This window comes from Girardinichthys multiradiatus, chromosome 2 (assembly GCF_021462225.1).
Source record: "Girardinichthys multiradiatus isolate DD_20200921_A chromosome 2, DD_fGirMul_XY1, whole genome shotgun sequence".
Classification (NCBI taxonomy): Eukaryota; Metazoa; Chordata; class Actinopteri; order Cyprinodontiformes; family Goodeidae; genus Girardinichthys; species Girardinichthys multiradiatus.
Genome location: NC_061795.1, coordinates 51026196 through 51044234, shown reverse-complemented (window position 1 = coordinate 51044234; position 18039 = coordinate 51026196). Strand labels below are relative to the sequence as shown.

Genomic DNA, 18039 nt, shown 5'->3' with positions numbered 1-18039 from the left:
ACTAGCACAGAAGTCCAATAACAAAACACCACTTGGATTCAGATCAGGGAGGCCATTCCTCCCGATCACGCCTCTCCAGGTGTCACTGTTGTTTCCCACGTGGGCGTTGAAGTCCCCCAGCAGAATAATGGAGTCCCCGGGAGGGGCACTATCCAGCACCCCCGACAGGGACACCAAGAAGGCCGGGTACTCCACACTACCGCTCGGCCCGTAGGCCGAGACGACAGTCATAGACCTATCCCCAACCCGAAGGCGCAGGGATGCGACCCTCTCATCCACTGGGGTATACCCCAACATGAGACGGCTGAGCTGGGGGGCGACAAGTAAACCCACCCCAGCCCGCCGCCTCTCCCCATGGGCCACTCCAGAGTAGAAGAGAGTCTAGTCCCTCTCAAGGAGATGGGTTCCAGTGCCCACACTGTGCGTGGAGGCGAGCCCAACTATTTCTGGTCGATATCTCTCGACCTCCCGCACAAGCTCAGGCTCCTTCCCCCCCAGCGAGGTGACATTCCACGTCCCTAGAGCCAGCCTAAGCATCCGGGGATCGGGCCGCTGAGGTCTCCACCTTTGTCCGCCGCCCAATCCTCTTTGCACCGGTCCCTCACGGTTCCCCCTGCAGGTGGTGGGCCCACCGGGGGATGGCCTTGCGTCTCTCATTCGGGCTTGGCCCGGCCGGGTCCCGCGAGGAGCAACCCAGCACCAGGCGCTGTCCGAAGAGTCCCGACCCCAGGCCTGGCTCCAGGGTGGGACCCCGGCTCCACCGTACCGGGCGACGTCACGTGCCTCGATATTTTTGTCCTCATGAGGGGTTCTTGAACCGCTCTGTCTGACCCGTCACCAAGAGCCTGTTTGCCATGGGAGACCCTACCAGGGTCATTTAGGCCCCAGACAACATAGCCTGTAGGATCATTTGAGCACTCAAACCCCTCCACCATGTTAAGGTGGTGGTTCAAGGAGGAGAAAGCTTCACCGTTTCATTAATTTTGTTCCATATTCCAAGTCAATTCGAAGCTTTGATCCATTCCCACTCAGTCAATAACCTGCTGGTTTGATTTCCATCTATACTCAGTGCGTATCTTTTTTTTGAATATTAATCAACCCATTTTTATTAAAATAGTGCATGCTTGAGTTAGGTGAAAAGTTGTTGGACATGAATAATGAGTATAAGAGGGACTATTGGATTAATACATTTCCACACAAATAAAGAGACAGCGTTTGTGTTTATTTTGTGTAAGTGATTATCTGGCAACTAAGGTTAGTGTTCAACGCTATTCGGTAAAATGATTGATGACATAGTGACATTTAGCGTGGTTTTGGGTAATAATTATGAATTATTAATGACAATTAACTACTTGTAACTATTAAGTGCTGAGCCCAATAACCACAACACCAGAGATTGATGATTTTTGGTTTGAATTTACTTTGTGCATTTAATGTTTCTATGTATGTGGTGATTATTTACTCCCTTTTCTTTTTTTTACCTCGTGTACAAATAAAGTTGCATTGCCTTTCATGTGGGTGTTTTTAATCTATATAGGTTCAGCACTAACAAATCAATCACAGGTGTTTCATTCATTCCACATTTTAATAATCCTGAGCACATTTTCTGCAGATCCTACTGTCCCCATTACTCATTTCCAGGACAGGCTGCACAGATCACAGGACTAACACACGTTATATAACTGGCAAAGGACCATTCGGTTCAAGTCGAGTCCAAATGAAGTAAAGCACAAACAAAATAGACATTTCTACAGATGCAACTTTACAAAATGAATTTACAAAATACAGATTCAGTTTAAATATGTCCACTTTTAATACATTCTCTTTATTAATTATGCCGAAGAACTGAACTCATCTAGTAAAAAGTGTTTAACACAGAAAGGAGTCAAAGTGGGCAGAAAATGGAAGAACAAACACATTGTTCAACTCCTAACACAAGTGTGTCCCGTCACAGCGTTCTCTCTGTGACTCAAGCATTAATTCACAACGTCTCTGATGTTCCAAAGAGCAAACACACTTCTGTGCTCCTGCATTAAAATCTGTCGTCTCTTAGATAATAAATATAGAAACGAAAGCTATTCAGAGCACAAGACCCCAACATTCAAAGTAATGAACAAGCAGAAAGTCCCAAAGTGATAATGCAGAAATTCTTCCTTAACACAAACTGTCCAATTCTAAAACCTTTCTGTGCTGCACCCATTGCAACATGGAATAAACCTGCAGGGTCTTCTTCACCTTGAGGAAGAAGACAGGATTTCTTTCATTACATCCATCTTGAACATGGAATTTCTTTCATTTTTAGATGTTTAGGAAGCTCGATTGTTGGCATATATTTTTAATTTAAACTGTTGCTGTCTTTTCATAATGTTTATGACTAAGATCATTCCTTCATGTGAGAAGTATTTTAGGACTACCGATAATAAGACATCTGTCTTGCAGAGGTGGTTGTCTATGGGCGAGAGATAGTGTCCATCCTGGACAGGTCTCCAGTTCATCACAAGACAACCTACTAGTCACACAAACACTTGGACCTAAGGGCAACTTAGGCTGCGTTCACACTGCAGCTTGAAGTGACCCAAATCCGATTTTTTGGCCCGTATGCGACCTGTATCCAAACGTTTCATGACAGTCCAAACGACACAGATCCGATCTTTTCAAATGCGACCTGTGTCTGTACGGCCAGGTTGCCTTCATCCGACCTGTACGTCATTAATCCTCGACAAACGTCACTAGTCTGGGTCCTGCTACGCGGAAGCGGGTCGAAAAATATGTAGATAAAGGTTGCCTTTATCATTGGAAAATTCTGAATGAAGTCTGTATCATTAAAGCGGCTGACATCACTATCCCACCACTGCTGGGTTTGACTCCGAACCCACACGTTTCTCAGTACCGACGACGCTGCCACTGCCCCACAAAATGCCACGGCCAAAAAACCTGCCTCTTTCTTTTCGATTTTCCTAAAAAAAAAATACTGCGTTGTTAATATGCTGGCTCCGGTTAGAAAACAACTTAAAAATCGCTAAATGCAGGCCAACATTTCCATCCATATTTACTTCCGCAAACACTAAGCACGCTCGCTACATGTGACGTCATTGCGTCGTCTACTGCGCATGCGGGACACTTAAGTTGTTTGAGTGCGTTCACACAGGAGATCACAACTAGTCACAATTATTTGGAAATGTGAACGACCACGCAAACAAATCGGATTTCACCAAAAAATCGGAATTGAGCATTAAGACCCGCGATGTAAACGTAGCCTTAGAGACCAACAGTCATGTTTTTGTTCTGCTGTGGGAGGAAGCTGGAAAACCCGCCAAGAAAATGAGGAGAACATGGTAACTCCATGCAGAAATTTGAGCCCAGGTCCTTCTTGCTGCAAGGCAGCAGTGCACCCTGCAGCTTAGCATTTACTTATGATATTCAGTATCTGTGGGGACATTTTTGCATCATTGCATTTGGACTCAGTTAAAAACATGCTGATGTTCCCTAGGAAACAGATACAAGAAAACAGCTATACAATATGTCCCTAAATCACAGTTATTAGGTTTAGGAGGCATTTATGTTTCCGCATAAGGCCAGGCTGGCTTGAAAGGATGTTTTTTTGTTAATGGATCTGAAACAGCTTTTTTACTCAGGTTATCTTTGATATTAAAATTTGATGACTGATTAGTTATTTTGTTCTGTACTTCCTGTTTCCTGTTATTTGCTGTATTGCTCCTGTTGTTTAATGTGGTCCTCCCTGTGAATAAAAACACTGTGCATTCCTAACACTATAAACCTGCTCCCATCTTTTGCGATACTTAGTGTGAACCTGCAGATCCCAGTGTTAGGGCTCAAAGAGAACATGTGTTTCTTGTCACAACCTGGAGGTAAGCTGCAGTGCAACTCCTCTACAAAGTAGCGCACTGCCACGCACATGTAAGCTCCGTGGGTGACAACTAAAGCATGGACAGGTATGCCCCTCACTCCGTCATCAGCTTCCCCCTCAGCAGGAGAAGTCTCTGGTGCTGCGGCCGTGGAGGCAACATCGTGCCTTCTGACGTGCCAGTGTTCGGCCCCAATCTGCTGCAGCATTTTCTCCATAAACTTTTTGACCCGCGCCTTTACCTGAACAAAGTGAAAACTGTTACAAACTTCCCACTGAAAGCACAAAAACCCAGAACAACAGGATGATGCAAGCACTTACTCAGGATGAATCATGCAGAACACAACTGGGACATTTTCTTCATCATCATCATTATCATCATCATCACAAGTGGTGGAAATGAACTGGCTTGGACCAGAGCCAACACAGAGCCAGGAAGTAATACCTGAAGTCTAAACAGGCATTTCTGCAACAGAACACCTTTACGTCCGACACTACTGGGCCCAACTCACACCTCGTCTTCCCACACAGCCTTAAGCAGAAATAAGCCAAGGCTTAGAAGTGACTGTTTAATAGGGGCTGTGGCGTTCATCCTGCGGTCATGTGTCACAACATATACAGGTCCTTCTAAAAAAATTAGCATATTGTGATAAAGTTCATTATTTTCCATAATGTAATGATGAAAATTTAACATTCATATATTTTAGATTCATTGCACACTAACTGAAATATTTCAGGTCTTTTATTGTCTTAATATGGATGATTTTGGCATACAGCTCATGAAAACCCAAAATTCCTATCTCACAAAATTAGCATATCATTAAAAGGGTCTCTAAACGAGCTATGAACCTAATCATCTGAATCAACGAGTTAACTCTAAACACCTGCAAAAGATTCCTGAGGCCTTTAAAACTCCCAGCCTGGTTCATCACTCAAAACCCCAATCATGGGTAAGACTGCCGACCTGACTGCTGTCCAGAAGGCCACTATTGACACCCTCAAGCAAGAGGGTAAGACACAGAAAGACATTTCTGAACGAATAGGCTGTTCCCAGAGTGCTGTATCAAGGCACCTCAGTGGGAAGTCTGTGGGAAGGAAAAAGTGTGGCAGAAAACGCTGCACAACGAGAAGAGGTGACCGGACCCTGAGGAAGATTGTGGAGAAGGGCCGATTCCAGACCTTGGGGAACCTGCGGAAGCAGTGGACTGAGTCTGGAGTAGAAACATCCAGAGCCACCGTACACAGGCGTGTGCAGGAAATGGGCTACAGGTGCCACATTCCCCAGGTCAAGCCACTTTTGAACCAGAAACAGCGGCAGAAGCGCCTGACCTGGGCTACAGAGAAGCAGCACTGGACTGTTGCTCAGTGGTCCAAAGTACTTTTTTCAGATGAAAGCAAATTCTGCATGTCATTCGGAAATCAAGGTGCCAGAATCTGGAGGAAGACTGGGGAGAAGGAAATGCCAAAATACCAGAAGTCCAGTGTCAAGTACCCACAGTCAGTGATGGTCTGGGGTGCCGTGTCAGCTGCTGGTGTTGGTCCACTGTGTTTTATCAAGGGCAGGGTCAATGCAGCTAGCTATCAGGAGATTTTGGAGCACTTCATGCTTCCATCTGCTGAAAAGCTTTATGGAGATGAAGATTTCATTTTTCAGCACGACCTGGCACCTGCTCACAGTGCCAAAACCACTGGTAAATGGTTTACTGACCATGGTATCACTGTGCTCAATTGGCCTGCCAACTCTCCTGACCTGAACCCCATAGAGAATCTGTGGGATATTGTGAAGAGAACGTTGAGAGACTCAAGACCCAACACTCTGGATGAGCTAAAGGCCGCTATCGAAGCATCCTGGGCCTCCATAAGACCTCAGCAGTGCCACAGGCTGATTGCCTCCATGCCACACCGCATTGAAGCAGTCATTTCTGCCAAAGGATTCCCGACCAAGTATTGAGTGCATAACTGTACATGATTATTTGAAGGTTGACGTTTTTTGTATTAAAAACACTTTTCTTTTATTGGTCGGATGAAATATGCTAATTTTGTGAGATAGGAATTTTGGGTTTTCATGAGCTGTATGCCAAAATCATCCGTATTAAGACAATAAAAGACCTGAAATATTTCAGTTAGTGTGCAATGAATCTAAAATATATGAATGTTAAATTTTCATCATTACATTATAGAAAATAATGAACTTTATCACAATATGCTAATTTTTTGAGAAGGACCTGTAAATGTACTTTGATTCACTGGTTCACAACAAGAACTCTGAAGGATGATAGCCCATGTGTTTGGATAATGGTTAGGAAACAAGTTTTATCACTGCCAACCGAGTGTCTCCTGTTATCTAGTGGACAATAAATAAAGAAATGGAGCCTCACCTGCTCTTGAGTCTCTCCTTCTGGAGGGGTGAAGCCTGGGAAAGATTCCTTCGCTGCCCTGGACATTTCCTTAAAATCCTGAACCCGTCTACCCTCTGCAATCCCGAAACTCTTAAGTAATGCATTAAAAACATAAATAAATAAAACCACCTAATGATAAATTAACTTAAGATTAACATATTTTAAGTAAATCTTTTATCAATAGGAGATAGTTACTGTGAAGTCACCTACTTTCTCTTTAAGCAAAGGGTCACACACCATTTGCAGACCCAGACAGCTGCTGTTTGGCTGCATGATCTTTTCAGCAGTCTGGAGGTGAAACAAAACCAAACAATTGTCCTTAAGTTGAAGAAATGATAACCTAATATTGCTGCAGATTCCACATCCAGAGCCTTGCAGGACCATCCATACTCCTTCTAACCACAACCTTCTGCACGTTTCATTGGATCTTTTTGTAACAGAAAGATGTGCGGGTTTAGTTTTCAAGCATCTTGCCTGTAGGCCAAAAGGTTTGGCTTTGGTCTCTTCTGATCAGATTCTACATGTTTGCTGTGTCTCCTTAATGGTTTGTGACAAACTGCAAAGAGAACTTCGGGCTTGCTTTCAACAATGATTTTCTTCTCACTACTCTTCCATGAACACCAGATTTATGGAGTTCACAACTAATAGTTATCCCGTGGACTGATTCTCCTCCAGAGCTGTGGATCTCTGCAGCCCCCCCTAGAGTTACCATGGTCCTAATGGCTGCTTCTCTGATTAATGATCTCCTCTCCCAGCCTGTCAGTTTAAGTGGACGTCCACATCTTGGTGGGTCTGCAGTTGGTCCATCCTCTCTCCATGTCCAGATGATGGATTGATCAGAGCTCTGTTCAAAGCTTGGGATATTGTTCTAGAACGTGACCCTGCTTTAAACTGAAGCCGAACTTCCTCCCTGACCGGTCTGCTGTAGTCCTTGGTCTCCATGATGCTGTTTCAGATTCAGGTGCACACAGGTGGACTCTGGTTGCTAATGTGGTGACTTGTTCAAGCAGTTTGTTGCACCGGATTTTCTTTAGAGGGATCAGAGTAAATTTAAGCCATACTTCAATAATACTTTAATAATCAAATAATTTGTTTTATGTCCACTTGAGTTTTTGATTGAAAGTTCAGGGGTATGAATACTTCTGCAATGTACTGTACATAAAAATGCCTGAAGAGCTTTAAAAATATTCCAGTAACTAACTTTTAACTAGTTTTATTTCTCTTGTAGAGATCAAGTGTCACCTGTCGAGCACGCAGCATATCACTGACGAACACGTTGCTGAACCTCACATCCCTTAGGTAGAACCCTGCAGCTTCAGCCTGCTGCAGACCTGTCTCTGATAAGGAGGAATCTATCGTCTGGCCTGATTGAAAGACACAACCGTCACACACAGTGAGAGAATGTGAGTTCAAACTGGAGAGAAATCACAAATATGCTGTGGATCTCCCTCCTACCTTGTAACAGTCCTTCTTTGTTGTACTTAGTTTCCCCGCTGCACCAAAGAAATGGTTTATGGAAATTACTTTACAAGATTTAACTAAAGGCAAGGTTTTCCTCATCATCAAAGGCAACTTAATAACAGAATATTAATGCTTAAAGATTAGCAATTTGTGAAGTTTGAGCCAAAAGAAGCCACTTTTTCACTGTTTATCCCACAGATCACCTCCAACTTAATATGAACGTTCCCCTTTATCTATTATCTATCTATCTATCTATCTATCTATCTATCTATCTATCTATCTATCTATCTATCTATCTATCTATCTATCTATCTATCTATCTATCTATCTATCTATCTATCTATCTATCTATTATCTATCTATCTATCTATCTATCTATCTATCTATCTATCTATCTATCTATCTATCTATCTATCTATCTATCTATCTATCTATCTATCTATCTATCTATCTATCTATCTATCTATCTATCTATCTATCTATCTATTATCTATCTATCTATCTATCTATCTATTATCTATCTATCTATCTATCTATCTATCTATCTATCTATCTATCTATCTATCTATCTATCTATCTATCTATCTATCTATCTATCTATCTATCTATCTATCTATCTATCTATCTATCTATCTATCTATCTATCTATCTATCTATCTATCTATCTATCTATCTATCTATCTATCTATCTATCTATCTATCTATCTATCTATCATATAAAATAAAATAATAAAATAGAAAATAGAAAACATCTTGTTCTACAGACAGTAGACGTGTTCATTCTGCCTCTTTGTGGTGTGTACGTGTTACAGCAGTGTTCACCAGACTGACCATTAAAAGCAGTGTACTATGACATGGAAAAGCTGGGAACCAGTCTCTGATACCTCTGCTGTTTGACTACATGCTGACACAGTAACCGTAAGCTCTGCCCTGGTGTACCACTCTGACTTTTACACTTCCTGACACCTACTTCCTAACTTTAGACAAGGAAAGCAAGGTTGTCGCTGTATCTCCACCACAAATCGTCACCTACAAATAGTTATATGACCTTTTGATTTTAGGAAGCAGGAAGCAGCTTTAGGCACCATAAAACTTACTGTCGAACAAGGGTGAGTCCAACCCGCAGCACCTCCATTCTGTGGACAGCAGAGAGGCGCATTAAAAAGTCGAGAGACACAGCTGTGTGAAGAAAGACAACTGTTACCCTTCAGTCAAACATTCAGGTGGATAGTCTGTCCATGTCAAAACTGTCTGTGAAACTGCACACGCCGAACCCTGCACCCTTTAAACCAGAGTAGTGCAGAGCTGTGACGTGGAAGTAAAATGATACATGGTTTCAAAAATAAAACTCTAAAAGTGTGCCATACATTTACATCAATCTCCCTCAACAAATACTCTGTACAACCACTTTCTGCTACAGTTACTCCCTCTGGGCATCCTGTCAAATCGCTCTGCATACTATTCCACAGAATTACTGCACGGACTGATCTGATCTGCAGCAAATTACTTTCATGTTATCTTTAAGTTATCTTAGTCTTTAATATAAACTGCTAACATTAAAAACCAGCAACCAAGTTAAACTATTTTCAGAACTTTTGTTTCATTTACATGAATGTAAAGCCGGGCCCAGTCCATATATGCAGAGATCTGGCAGAACATGTCATATAGCATGTTAGGCTGCACGGTGGTGCAGTTGGTAGCACTGTTGCCGTGCAGCAAGAAGGTCCTGGGTTCGAATCCCCAGCTGAGGGTCCTTTTGCTAGGAGTTTGTATGTTCTCCCCGTGCATGCCTGGGTTCTGGCTCTCCGGTTTCCTCCCACAGTCCAAAAACAGGACTGTTAGGTTAATTGGGAGGTGTGACTGAGTGTGTGCATGGTTGTTTGTCCTGTGTGTCTCTGTGTTGCCATGAGATGGACTGACGACCTGTCCAGGGTGTCCCTCACCTCTAGCTTGTAGACTGCTGGAGATAGGCACCAGCTTTTCCGTGACCCACAATGGAAGAAGCGGTATAGAAGATGAATGAAATATTAAATTACCCATAAGTTATGGTGCTGATGTAGAATTTGCTACTTCTTTTGCATCATTAGGCTTAATTGTAGAAAATGTGACCCCTGTGTTGGAAATCCTTGAGGACAGATTTCTGGACCAACCATCTCTGTTTGGTTCGTCTCACAGATGTCACACCGCTCTAAAATGTGGCAAAACCACTTGTTAGGTATGAGGGGGCATTTACTTTACTTATGATTATTTATGCTTATCTGTTAGAGGATCTGAAGCATTTTGATGTGACAGAAGGAAAATTTGGGAGAGGAAAAGGGCACAATGTAATAATTTTATGTTGTTTTATATTCAGAGTAAATGCATTCATTCTCCCTGCTTTGTGGAGTCTTTTAATGATACGGTAGCAGTGCTGAGCTTTGTTGTATTTGCTGAGTCAGGCATTCAGACACTCAAATTCCATATAGACAGAAGCATTGATCCAGACATTGTCAATAGTGAACAGAGGCGTGGGAACCAGTGAGCTGATGTGGTGTCACACCCTTTAAAGCAGAAGTTTATTGAACAGAATTTGTGCAACAGACATCTGAGGTACATAATAGGAGTTATAACAGTGGAGGGACTCCAGGGGAAATCTACACCTTTCAAACTTACAAATATCTGAATATTTATGACAGAACGTGACATGACAGGTGGGGCTGTTCCAGTGGTGCAAAACACATTCTTCTGGACCAAAACAAAACATTTTCACATACAGAATCCATATTTATTTATGACATTCATCGGATCATGGACATGTAAAGCAAAAACTGCACTTTGGCCATTCTGAGGAATGCCGTTCCCCTTCTGTAGCACATAACAAGTCAGGTGTAGCACCAACACGGACAAAAATGAACATGCATGATCTATCAAAAAGTTATGCCCCCACCACCCCCCCCAGTGTGGTTTGAGTCCAAGTGGAAGCCTTGCATATTTCCTGTTTCCCATCTTGCTGAGGAAGTTGTTGCCCCATTAAAAGAATAGGAATCATGCTATTTTCCCCCACACATCCCAAAGTATTCCTGCTCCTCCATTTCAGGCTTCCTTGCTGCAGAGGTATATGCAATGGATTTGTGTTTTATTTTGTCCAGTAATCCTGAGGTATAGGAAATAGAACTGATGCAGAATGTGACAGATTCAGGAGAGCAAAATAGATAACAAAACAGGGGAAATGAAACGTGCTATCTAACTGTACAAGGAACATTTCCAGTCAAATACTCATTTCACGTTCTTCTAAAACCATCTACTTTGTTTCTGGATGTATCTCTTAAGCAGTAAAATAATTATATTATAATACAAATGTTTATAAAATAGCAGCACACATGTGACACATCACGACTAGGTAATGTTATTTTTTGTATAAATGAAACAAATTCATAGCTCTTAGCAGCGCAAAAAGACAATAAAATATTGACACTTTTTTTGTTGATTTCTTCACACCTCCTCGGACTTCTCTTCACTTTGGAATACAGTATCTCTAAATCATAGAAAAACCCCTACAGTGGGTCTGATAACCCCCCAAAAAACATATCAAACACGAACTGAACGGTGGTGTCAACACATAACACATGCAACAATAAATCTGCAGAAAAGATAAAAAAATCACAACAAAGTTGAGAAGAGTTTACATCAGGCGAACAGAGGCGGAATGATGGGGCCACACCAGGAACAGGGTGGGGTGTTGGGGAAGCTCAGTTTCACTGAAACTCATCAGGTCACCACATTCTGTCTTCAGACTGATAAACATACACTCAGCAACATCACATACTGTCATGAGAAATAAAATCAAACATTAACTGAAAGACAGCTTGCTGTGGCCGGATCATGCCTCTGCACTGTGCCCAGTACGGCTGACAATGACCCACTTCTGCTGTGGATTTAAAGCAATGAAGCTCACATGGGGGCCCAGTGTGTTCACAGGCTCAAGTGACACGCAAAGGTTTGGGTGCTTCTTCTGAACGAAGGCTGGGTGGTGTTAACGTTGCAGGAATCACTGCCCTTTGACAAACGTGCAAATACTGGATCCCAGCCAATACCTGTATGTGGGCCCCACAGGGGCTTGGCTTGGGCTAGGCAGGTACTAAGTGGACCTGAGTTCAAAATGGGCTTTGACCCTACTTGGATCAACTGAATACATCCCATGACAAATCCAGCTGGGGCTTAAATTAGGTCTAAAAAAAAAAATCAATAAAATCAGCTCTAATCCTACGACACATTAAAGATCCACATGGGTCTCACTTTTTGCCCACAACTGTCGTGCATTAAATCTGCACCGGCATTAACCTTTGGCCATTGTTTAAGCCCTGGAAATTTCCTCTAGGGCCCATTGCTAGACCCTTTCCTCCCTATCTGGGACCCATATGTAATGTTGGCTGGGATCTTAAAACCACCCGATTATGTAGCTTCCTCGTGGGCCGTGATGCAGATGAATGAAATGAAATGAAAAAAACTAATTCAAGTAAAAAAAAAAAAAAAAAGTCACGGATCGGATCTCTGTTTGAATGAATAATTACCCCCCCCCCCCAAAAAAAAAAATTATCAGAGAAATTATTGGATCAGGAATGTTTTTTAAAACAGGAATGTCCCCTAAATTACGTAAAACTGTGTTTGAAATCCAACTCTCTTTCGACAAAATGTTCTGTCTGAGGTTTGGGAAACCAGCCCTATGAAGTAAACCAAAGAAAAGGAATAAAAGATCCATTTACCTCCAATCCAACCCAAAGGTTGTCTTATTCGACTCATCTCCTGGGGAGCTAATTCTCAAAGTGCTTTGCCATTGAAATTATAAAAGGGAGCTGGACTGAACCCTATCAGAAGCATTAAAGTTTATTATCATGCCATACCCCCCACCCCCTCATTACATCTGCTAACAGTCTGAGTTCCTCACTCTCCCGATACATGAAAACCTAGAACATTTGTTGTTCAACCACTAATGTCATTTTAAACATCCATTACTACCTCAAAGCCAAACGTTGAAGTTTCATATTGAGGCTTGTTTTAACATCATCTCCTCCACAGCAGCAAGCTCCTGCACCATCATAACCTTCTCTGCACAACCGCAGTCACTTCTTTACTGTTCAGGCTTCTTCTCAAGTCTTGACCTGAAGCCTTCTTTAAGATGTGGTTCAATCATGCCATACACAGATTTTTACTGCTCACACAGCAGTGAGGGAATATCCACTCACAGCAACCAGAGGAAGAAAGTATCTGTTGTATTTCATCGTGTCAATGGCAATAAAATACCTTACATTATCTCTGAGTCTGAGGTGAAGTGCTCATGAGATAGATATGGACTCTAAAACTAAGTCCCTTTGTCCACATCTTTCTTTATCTCATTGTCCACCCTTTTATTTTAGGTGACTAACAATGAAATATGATGCACTGTTAATGCATTAAGGCAGTGACTTAGCATACATGCCCTGTTATAAGGACTGACGAAGCAGGCACAGCCTCGACTCGCTCTGTCTTGCCTTTTGCACACAGAACTGTAAGTGCCTCATGCTGCAGACTGCTTATGTAGACAGAGATTTATATGCACACACACACACATTCACACACATGTACAAACATACAGACACACACACACACACTGCATCTACAAACTGATGCATAAAAGCAGCCTGACCAAAGGAGCTTATTGATCCACTATGACGTTCCAAAATATTTCTAATTGTAGTATTAATAATTATAAAAACTAATATCATTATAAAAACTAATACCACTAATAATTGTTATCATTTCAGCGGTTGCCGGGAAATGGGACCTTCCAACTTTTCTACAAAGTTCTTCTGTCTTCCTCTCACTGTCCACAAAGGTGGACGTTGTCTGACAGAGGACATGTCCTTTCTCACACCAGACGCAAATGCAACTGTGATAATAATCTTTGAAAATATAAAGAGAAAAAATTAACATAAGCCCTGCTGTTATTCTGTGTATGCAGCTCCTTAACTCTAAGGTCATGCTACACAAACATGATTGGCTTCCCTTCTGTATATCCAAGGCACCACAGAGCTTTATCAGATTTTAGACTGGAGCATCATAGAAAATCTATTTCATGTGCAGGTGTTTTAGTTTTTTACTTGAAGAACAGATTATCTACAAAAACTAGCAAGCATTGTCCTTGTATTTCTTTTAAAGGGCTTATGTTTTTAATGATTTTTTGTCCTTTTCTTCTTTTTTTCTGCTTTTATGAAAACTGAAGGTTTTTTTTCATGATGCTTTTGAAAAAGATTTTTGTAAATCCTGTGCAACGGTGCCCTTTGGTGCTTCACAAGTTGACATCACGGACATCTGTTGGGGTGGAGGACTGGTCCAGCTCATCCAGGCCTTTCCCACTGGGACCTCTCTGAGTTTGCTGCTGCTGCTGTTGCTGCTGCCGTCCTTCACGGAGGCTGCTCTCCAGAACGCGCTCGATCTGCTCCTGGCACTCCTTTAAAACATCCTGCAATGCAAGTTAAAAGAGAAATGCATGACAATTCAATAATTTTAACTACTAATTGAAGAAGAAGTTGTTCAAAAGTAAATTAAGAGTTCAACATTTTACAGCTGCACTTATTATTATTATGTTTCTGAAAACTATTTGAATTTAGTTTGTGACGTTTAATTTAAGCTACAAAGTGAGAAAAAGTATTGCATCAGTTTTCAATCAGATTGCCTTAAAGTAATCGTTACTGATACATAAATCACAGGCTTCCCTTAGATAATTCATCAGCATTCCATATTGTTCTGTATTCACATTTCCAGAGTTCTCCGATTATGGGCTGTTCTCCACGTAAATATAGAGTTCATAATGAATCTTAGATTCCTTTACAGTGGTCAACCTTTATTATGACACCTGCAAAAACACGCAATGTGAAAATGTTGAATTTTACACTCACTGGATGGATGGATGAAATTGAGTCCATTTAGACTGAGGTCACTCATTTTCCCGTTGATTTCAGACATCTCCAAGTTGCTGATTTTGACTAAATCCATCCATCCATCCATCCATCCATCCATCCATCCATCCATCCCATGCTTTTTCTTGTCATATGACCAATCAACGCTCTACATTCACCCAAACACACATTCATGCCCCAGTACTCAGATGGGTAGGCACTTTGGGGTAAACTGCCTTGCACGTCTACATGTAACAGATGGAAACTGGAACCAAACTTACAACTCTATCCTTCCCACTGTGCCAAACAAACATACAATCCCAAAGGACCTCCAGGCTATTGAACTTAAATGACCATCCGCCAAAAAGGGATCACATCAGCCCACCAGGGTTGACATACACTCACACCCATTGCATCCACAAACTAATGTGTACAAGTAGCCTGACCAATGGAGCTTATTGATCCATTATGAAGATCCAAAATTGTAATGGTAGTATTAATATTATAATAACTAATACCACTAATATCTGTTATGTTCCAGCGGCTGCCAGGGAATAGGACCAAGCATCATGCTTCAGCCTCCTTCATCCATCCACTTTGGTCATTCCCAAACATTCACACACAAAGTCCAAACAAACGTAGCATTGACTGCAGCAGCTGAAAACACAGGTAGTATTAGAGCTGCGTTAATTACATCCACCTCCTGTGGGAAATACAAAAGTGGTGCATTTTTAACGAGAGCCAGTCTGTGTGCCTGTCCGTCTGCAGGGGATCCATCTGAGACGTGGCCTCCTCGAGTTTCACCTTTAAAAGCTGCCGTGGCAATATGAGAATCCACCTGGGAAACGAGACCCTCAGCAGCACTAAGGTCTCGTGTCCTTATGCTGATGGAGGGTTGAGAAAGGCGCACAGCACCATGCAGGAGAAGTAAGGCAGTGAGCTAGAGGAGTGCTGAATAGGCTGTCCGCAAGAGGGTCACAGAAAGGTCAAACAGTTTTAAGGAGAGCAATAGTGATTGATGTCAATAAAGAGCTTTACCGGTCTGCAACAGCGCAAAGTAAGGTGATGTCCTGTTAGAAGTTTAAATGGAACAAACACTGCTCTCTGGTGGAGAAACACTAAAAAAACAAAAAAGACTGGGTTGGCTGGTCTGAGCTCGGTATGCATGCACAGACATGCACGAGCCCCTGCCTTAAAGTGCAAGCCAGGGTCAGGACTGGGAGAGATGGGGGAAAGTTTAGCTCCTCAGGAGCAGGGAAGCATTCTTCAGAAATTTACAGCTAATCTAAACCTGCTGGGCCACAGTTTGAGCATGTGCTGTAGCCTCTGGTGCTAATGGACCCTGATGAACTGGGAACTGAACCCTCTCTTACATCAGAAACACTTGTGGGGAAATGAAAAGACTTGCGGTTTGCAGGTTGCAGGGTGAAAGGGCCAAAGGCATGACACCTTGAAGAGGGGGACATGTAGCTTGGCAGATGGAAATCAAAGCCAGATTTCAAAGGTGGAATTGTTAAGAGTTCTGTAAAAATGGACAATGTTGTAAGGGTCTGACAAATTGATTAATCCTTTTGTCTTCACTAAATTCTGCTTTGATCCATTTTAAATCATCTCTAAGTAGCTATTTTAAGTCTTTTGGTCAGAGTAGCAACAGATATAGGATGGATCTTTTTGGAAGAAAACCTTATTCATAAATAGAAAGCATGGAGAAAACCTAAAAAGCATTAAAAAAAACATGTCAAAAACTTTGCTGCTAATATGAACAGTGCACATTTACTCATGTAAGATTCCCACAAACACAAATGTTTGGTCATAAAATCTCAAATTCTGTATGAAAATTAAGATCAGTGCAGAACATGCAAAGGAACTGCCTGTTTCTTACCACAGGAATGCATGCCATCACTTCTTAAAAGACATCCTCCCTCTGTTTTTGCAGCTCTAAGGAGCAGCATTTTGGATCCCAAGCTAGGCCACATGGGCTTCATTGGAGAACCTTTAATGGCTCCAGTGTGTGACTGCTGGAAACAACGGTGCTGTTTCAGGGGAACTTAAGGTACGGAACAATGCGGTGCCTAGAACCGGAAACCACGTGTCCTTGCAGTCACAGCCCTGGATGGGCCCCAGCTCAGACATACATCATTCTGCATCAATGTGCCATAATAACGAATCAAAGCGTGAACATAATCCCTGGGCGGCCTTTGTGACACTGGCAGCAGGGGGAAGGGAAGTTGTGCAGACAGACAAAACCAAAAGGAAGAAATGTGTGAAGCTGAGGAATGTGTTTTAACTGCTGCCTGCACCACAAAAGACAGTGTTAGAAGCTCTGGTCAGACAGCTGAAACAAACACCCAGAGGCAGACACACAGCTCAGAGAGTCTCAAAACAAAATATCCGAAGACTGACACTGGGAAAGCGGAGACGCCACATGACTGAAAGTTTCCACAAGTTCCAAAAGCAAGTGTGACCTTTCGCTTTCTTTGGCCTGTGTAGCAAAACATCACAAGTGGAGAGGCCACAGGGATGATCTTTCAAAATGAGACATGCTTGTTTCAGGCTCCAGAGCATTACTGGCAATGAAAGCCACAGTATGCCAAAGACAGGAACGTAGGGAGAAATGGGAAAACATGTTTCTGGTGCCACAGCATGTGACCCTGAAAGAAAAAAGACATGAATGAAAGACAATGGGTGTCAAAACAATAAAATCTAGGAAGTGGTGCTCTAAAACCCCTCCACTTCTCTAACCTTCACATCCTGTTTTAATTAATCAGGAACAAACCGAAGCTCCACATTCCAGTCTATGAGCTCTTCCAGTGTATAATTCAGAGAACATTCAAACATCATCATTAACACATTGTAAATCGTCAAAACCTTAAATCAACAACTTTGCTTTGATTTCTAGAACTTTTAGGCTGCAGGTTGCATTCTCAGACCCCACCGCTCTCAGACCCCACCGCTCTCAGACCCCACCGCTCTCAGGCCCCACCGCTCTCAGGCTCCAACGCTCTCAGACCCCACCGCTCTCAGACCCCACCGCTCTCAGACCCCACCGCTCTCAGACCCCACCGCTCTCAGGCTCCAACGCTCTCAGACTCCAACGCTCTCAGGCTCCAACGCTCTCAGGCCCCAACGCTCTCAGGCTCCAATGCTCTCAGGCTCCAACGCTCTCAGGCCCCAACGCTCTCAGGCTCCAACGCTCTCAGGCTCCAACGCTCTCAGGCTCCACCGTTCTCAGGCCAGGCTCCAACGCTCTCAGGCCCCAACGCTCTCAGGCCCCAACACTCTCAGGCTCCAATGCTCTCAGGCTCCAACGCTCTCAGGCCCCAACGCTCTCAGGCTCCAACGCTCTCAGGCTCTAACGTTCTCAGGCTCCACTGTTCTCAGGCTCCACTGTTCTCAGGCT

At 42.8% G+C, this 18039-nt stretch overlaps 2 protein-coding genes across 3 annotated transcripts in view; both read right to left on the bottom strand.

Annotated features, from left to right (window-relative positions):
• Window positions 1-1566: 1566 nt before the first annotated feature.
• On the bottom strand, window positions 1567-9014 carry tigara (TP53 induced glycolysis regulatory phosphatase a). The gene is made up of 6 exons (XM_047347670.1): window positions 8823-9014; window positions 7720-7757; window positions 7507-7628; window positions 6475-6552; window positions 6244-6354; window positions 1567-4107 (listed from the first exon to the last, which is right to left on the bottom strand). Exons 1-6 carry the CDS (start codon window positions 8882-8884, stop codon window positions 3700-3702), a joined length of 819 nt encoding a protein of 272 aa, XP_047203626.1. The 5' UTR covers window positions 8885-9014; the 3' UTR covers window positions 1567-3699.
• Window positions 9015-10243: 1229 nt separating this feature from the next.
• Window positions 10244-18039, bottom strand: part of ccnd2a (cyclin D2, a) — a 99904-nt gene continuing 92108 nt past the window's right edge. For both annotated transcript variants that reach the window (XM_047381902.1, XM_047381893.1), the window contains exon 5: window positions 10244-14203. In XM_047381902.1, coding sequence (XP_047237858.1) covers window positions 14030-14203 — 174 coding nt within the window. In that variant the 3' untranslated portion in view covers window positions 10244-14029. The remainder of the gene's footprint in view (window positions 14204-18039) is intronic.

Excerpts from the sequence above, each read along its gene's own strand:
- tigara (XM_047347670.1), bottom strand. The coding sequence starts at position 8,884 with ATGCGCCTCTCTGCTGTCCACAGAATGGAGGTGCTGCGGGTTGGACTC. Across the intron at positions 7,629-7,719 it reads CAAAGAAGGACTGTTACAAG|GCCAGACGATAGATTCCTCC; the intron begins GTAGGAGGGAGA and ends TCTTTCAATCAG. Across the intron at positions 4,108-6,243 it reads AAGGAGAGACTCAAGAGCAG|GTAAAGGCGCGGGTCAAAAA; the intron begins GTGAGGCTCCAT and ends CACTTTGTTCAG.